This window comes from Nicotiana tomentosiformis, chromosome 12 (assembly GCF_000390325.3).
Source record: "Nicotiana tomentosiformis chromosome 12, ASM39032v3, whole genome shotgun sequence".
Classification (NCBI taxonomy): domain Eukaryota; kingdom Viridiplantae; phylum Streptophyta; class Magnoliopsida; order Solanales; family Solanaceae; genus Nicotiana; species Nicotiana tomentosiformis.
The window spans coordinates 33,962,290-33,967,365 of NC_090823.1; the positions used below are offsets into that span (position 1 = coordinate 33,962,290).

At 38.5% G+C, this 5,076-nt stretch overlaps 1 protein-coding gene across 2 annotated transcripts; it reads left to right on the forward strand.

The window, feature by feature from the left end:
* The first annotated feature begins 426 nt into the window (after positions 1-426).
* Positions 427-4,856, forward strand: LOC104118322 (formin-like protein 1). 2 transcript variants are annotated; one of them, XM_070191917.1, is made up of 5 exons: positions 427-1,911; positions 1,988-2,187; positions 3,071-3,315; positions 3,794-4,500; positions 4,686-4,856. In XM_070191917.1, the coding sequence occupies exons 1-4, from the start codon at positions 581-583 to the stop codon at positions 4,481-4,483; spliced, it is 2,466 nt and encodes an 821-aa protein (XP_070048018.1). In that variant the 5' UTR covers positions 427-580; the 3' UTR covers positions 4,484-4,500; positions 4,686-4,856. The 2 variants fall into 2 exon arrangements, with proteins under 2 accessions (XP_070048018.1, XP_033517724.1); XM_033661833.2 differs by lacking the exon at positions 4,686-4,856 and having other exon boundaries at positions 3,794-4,502.
* The last annotated feature ends 220 nt before the right edge of the window (positions 4,857-5,076 follow it).

Sequence of the window (5,076 nt, forward strand, 5' to 3'; positions counted from 1 at the left end):
TAATGGTGCGTGTATGTACAATGGCGGAACTAAGCAGTATGAGGGGATCGAATCTCCTTTGTCGAAAAATTATACTATATAAATAGGGTAAAAATAATTTTTCTATTATATGTGAGATGTTGAATCCCCTTGACATGAAGAAAAATTCAAGTATTGTAGTGAAGGGGTTCTAAAGTTTTTTTTAAGACGAGAGGTTTAAATCCCAAATGTGACATCCTAAAAGTTTTTTGAATTTGTGTAAATTTCTGGTTCCATCACTGTGTATATACGCACACATGTGTATGCGGCCGAGCATGTGAAAAATACTAGGACAAATTTAAGTTTTAAACTCCTATTTTTAATAATTGAAAACTTAAAATTATTACTTTAAATTCTGAAACCACCTTTATTTACCGCCCACCATCCATCCAATACCATAGCATTTACACCTCTCAATCTCATCCAACTCCTTATTACCTCCCCAGTGTCAATGTAATTAATATAGAGTCTCCACTGTTATCAAAGTGCCCGTCTTCATTCCCTTTGATAGTTTTAAGTGAGAGTTCAATGAGAATTTTCCAGTCACAATTCACAACTAACAATGCACTCTTCACTATTCAGCCTCATTCTAATCTTCACCTTCTTCCTTTTCACCTCCTCCAGTACTGCCACTGCCACTGCCACTGCTACTAATATCCATCGCCATCGTCGGCTTCTCCACCAACCACTTTTCCCCTTTCATCGTCCTCTCGCGCCAACTTCAATTCCATCCATTAACACTAAACCTCCATTTCCTTCTCCTCAGTTTGTTCATCCATTTTTCACGCTTTTTCCTCCTCCTCCTCCTCCTCCAATAACCTCCAAAGATCTTGCCACTTTCCCTGCTAACATTTCCTCCCTCATTCTACCACACACCTCGCATTCCTCTAAAAGTTCCATCACCAGCAAATTCATTGCCATCCTCGTCTCTGTCTCTGTCCTCTCTGTTGCATTCGTCACTGCTCTTGTCCTCTTCTTCTTCCTTCATCGCTATCCCCACCGCGAAGACAAAAGCTACGATCACGAGAGAAGTGATAGTCGTCGCCTCGTTTCACCTAATGCAACCCCCTCTCATGCAGAATTTGGCAGTGCACATTATCTTTACACACTTGAGAATTCTAGAAAAGTCAATGAAGATGGTGCTCAATCTTCCACATCAACAAATGACTGTGTTACACTATACTTCCAAATGTTTAGGTCACCAGAACTCCGCCCTCTCCCTCCATTGCCACGTCAAAATTTCAAACAAAATCATAAAAATGCTGATTCAGTAGGATCACCTGAAGATGACGAAGAGCAAGAATTCTTCTCCTCCGGAGGATCCTCTGGGGATATAGGTAATTCCAATTTCTTTGAAAAAAGTCCCTATGCACATTTTGAAGGTTATTTCCATAACCTGAATGCATATCCGAATTCTAATTCTTCAAATGATTCATTATCCAATAGTCCTTCTGGAAAATTAAATTTAAGGTTTATTCTTCCACCAGTGGAACAAGGATCATTGTCATCATCTTCGCTATCTTCTGGCACTACTCGAAACTCTCCTCCTCGAGTTTCAAATTTCTCCGTTCAAATTCCAGAGTCTTCCATGAGGAAATTCAGCAATTCGGGGAGTTATATATCGATAAAACTGCCACCGCCACCACCACTGCCACCTAGGCCGAGGTTCTGGGACGGTTCAACAGTCGCAGAACCTCTAGTAGTCAAAAATTTTGATCGATCAGTGCCAGTTTTAATGAAGAAAGATAATGGAAATTCTGAAAGTTCAGAAGCTGTTGAAAGGAGTAATGAAGAAAGTATGAAGCCAAGGCTAAAACCTTTGCATTGGGATAAAGTGAGGGCCAGTTCAGATAGAGCAATGGTTTGGGATCAACTGAAATCTAGCACTTTCCAGTAAGATTTACCTCATTCGAAGTACTTAATCTGAGCTATATACTTGCCTAATTTTGAAGTGTGGTTTTGGTTGTAGGTTAAATGAGAAAATGATTGAAACATTATTCACTGTAGATTCTTCAAATTTGAATTCAAAAGATGTCGTAAGGCGCCCAATGATCCCTGTAATGAATCAAGAGAACCAGGTGCTTGATTTAAACAAGTCTCGGAACATTGCAATTTTGTTAAGGGCACTTCAGATCACTAGTGATGAAGTTTGTGAAGCGCTTTTAGAAGGTAAATAAATAGATTTTTGCTCAGAAATGTTCCCAAATGAGTAATTAGGTGTTGGACTAACAGTAATATTTTTTAGACTCCTTTTGTATTGCACTTAATCAGATTATGATAACTTGTTAATGAAATGAAAATATCAAAGCTTTTTTATGGTATTTTTCGAGAGGGAAGGAACATGATTTTGTGGTCCTATATTTTGCCTTTGGTGGTTTCACATTCTAGTTTTTAAATGAATGAAAAGAAACTTTGGCACTATAACGTGGTGATATTTAGTTCTGTTCCTATCATGTGGTGTGGCCATCATTCATAAATTGAGCCACAGCTACCATTTCTTCAGGATGTCACTTTCAAGCTTATGCATGAACTTTGATGCTCATCTGATCTGGTTTTACATATTTACCTATAAATAAAAATGTAATTATTATAAAAACATGTGTCCGTGCACCATGCAATAAGCCACAATGCCGCCTGTGCAGCACTGGTGCAAGGTCAATGACACAAATGACCTTGAAAAAAGCTGGTCTTGAACTTTTTGACTTTTGGGTAGGTCATCTCGCCAATGGACAAAACTTCAACCTTTGACCTTGAAGGTTTGCCCATTGGTAAGGTGCAGGGGCAGATTTAGGAGGGCGGAAGGAGTTCACCCGACCCTCCGAAAAATTACACTGTGAATCCCCTTCGCGGAGATCCTGCCTCCGCCACTGGTCAGGTGACCTTCCCTGAAGGTCAAAAGTTCAAACACAATCCCTTATGGTGTCCCATTTCCTGACCGGTGCACCGCTGCAACATGTGAGTTAATTTCCATATGTAATGGTCTTTAAATTAAGGGGCTTTTGCATTAGGAACTACTTAGGCTTTTTCTTCTTTGTAATAAAACAAAAACCAGGTAATACTGACACACTGGGAGCAGAGCTACTGGAGAGTCTAACAAAGATGGCTCCTACAAAAGAAGAAGAGCGGAAGCTGAAGGTTTTCAAAGATGAATCATCATTCAAACTAGGCCCTGCTGAGAAATTTCTCAAGGGAGTTCTTGATATACCTTTTGCATTCAAGAGGGTGGATGCAATGCTTTACATATCTTGTTTTGATTCAGACGTTAAATACCTTAGGACATCATTTCAGACGCTAGAGGTATGAGATTGCTTTTGCCATTATTCCTGTATGTATATGCAGCAATTCTGCTTATCTGATGTGTGCACTGGCACACAAGTCTAGTTATCAACAGATCGGTATCTCAAATCTTTCATTCAACTTTTATATATCTGTCCCATTACTATCTGAAGTAACTGAAGTCTAAAAGTTTGACAATGGTTCATAGACATGCCCATTCTAGTAGGGGCGGATGTAGCATATGAATATTGACATCATCTGAACCCATTTACTTTCAATGCCGAGCGTAAATTTATGTGTAAAGATTGACTAAAATTATAATGAATAGTAGATATGAACCCATAAAGTTTAAATCCTTAATGCGCAGCATTCTAGACCTCATTTAAGCCAAAGCAAAGATGATAAAAGCTGATCATATAACGTTGGAATCCAATTTGTGCAGTTAGAAGCACCATTCCCTAAAAGCCTTTTATCTCTAACATTCAATGTGCCATTGCAGACTGCATGTGAAGAACTAAGGAATAGTAGAATATTCTTAAAGCTTCTAGAAGCTGTACTCAGAACTGGTAACCGCATGAACGTTGGAACCAACAGAGGAGATGCTCGTGCCTTCAAGCTCGACACGCTTCTTAAGCTTGTAGATATTAAAGGTGCTGATGGGAAGACAACCCTTTTGCATTTTGTTCTTCATGAAACTATTGGAGCAGAAGGTTCTCATCTTTCTGTTGTTGATCCAACTCCAAATGTTGAAAAGAATCAGCAATCTGTCGTTCGCGATGAGGCTGAGTTTAAAAAAATTGTCCTTGAGGTTTTTTCTGGCTTAAACCATGAGCTTGCCAATGTGAAGAAAGCAGCTGTTATGGATACTGATATTCTTAGCAATGAAGTTGCAAAACTAGCAACTGGAGTTACAAAAATTACTGATGTCCTAAAGCTAAACGAAGAGTTGGTTTTGAGTGAAAGTAGCAGAAAGTTTTTCGAGTCGATGAATGGATTTTTAAAGAAGGTAGAGGAAGAAATTATCAATATACAAGCTCAAGAGGATGTTGCTTTATCCATGGTAAAGGAGCTAACAGAATATTTCTATGGTGACTCGGCCAAGGAAGAAGCTCGACCGATTAGGATATTTATGGTAGTTAGGGACTTCCTCTCTATCCTTGATCAAATGTGCAAAGATTTGAGCAAATAACAGAGAGAACATTGCTAGTGTAAGTTTACTAAGCTACAGAGGCGGAGCCAGGATTTGAAGTTTATGGGTTCGGGATTCTAGTTTTTTTAAGTTACTGGGTTCTATAATAATAATTTATACATATTTCATGAATTTTTCAAGACAAATACAAAGTCTGCACAAAAGTTACTGGGTTCGGCTGAACCCGTAAGTAGAAGGCTAGCTCCACCCCTGCCAAGCTAGATGGTTGAAGCAACTATATATGTCTGTTTGATGTCCCTAGTGGATTTTCTTTTTCTCTTTTGTACTTTATATATCATATGCAGGTAAATCCTCACCCATGTATGTATTTTTATGTGTTATACTGAGAAAGTGCAAGAATATCATTGATTAACACTGTGCTGTTTTAGTTTATGGATGGTTGGAGAGTTAGCTTGTTATGTTTTTAGTTTATCATCTTGAAATTGCAGTTTACTATCAGCATATACGCGAAATCTAAGATGTTAAGTTGTGGGTTCAGAATGAGTGTAATCTTACTATATTGTATACATTATAATTTTGTTTTTGTATATGTAGACATAGTTCGAGGCGAGGCGAGGCAAAAGCAATCAGTT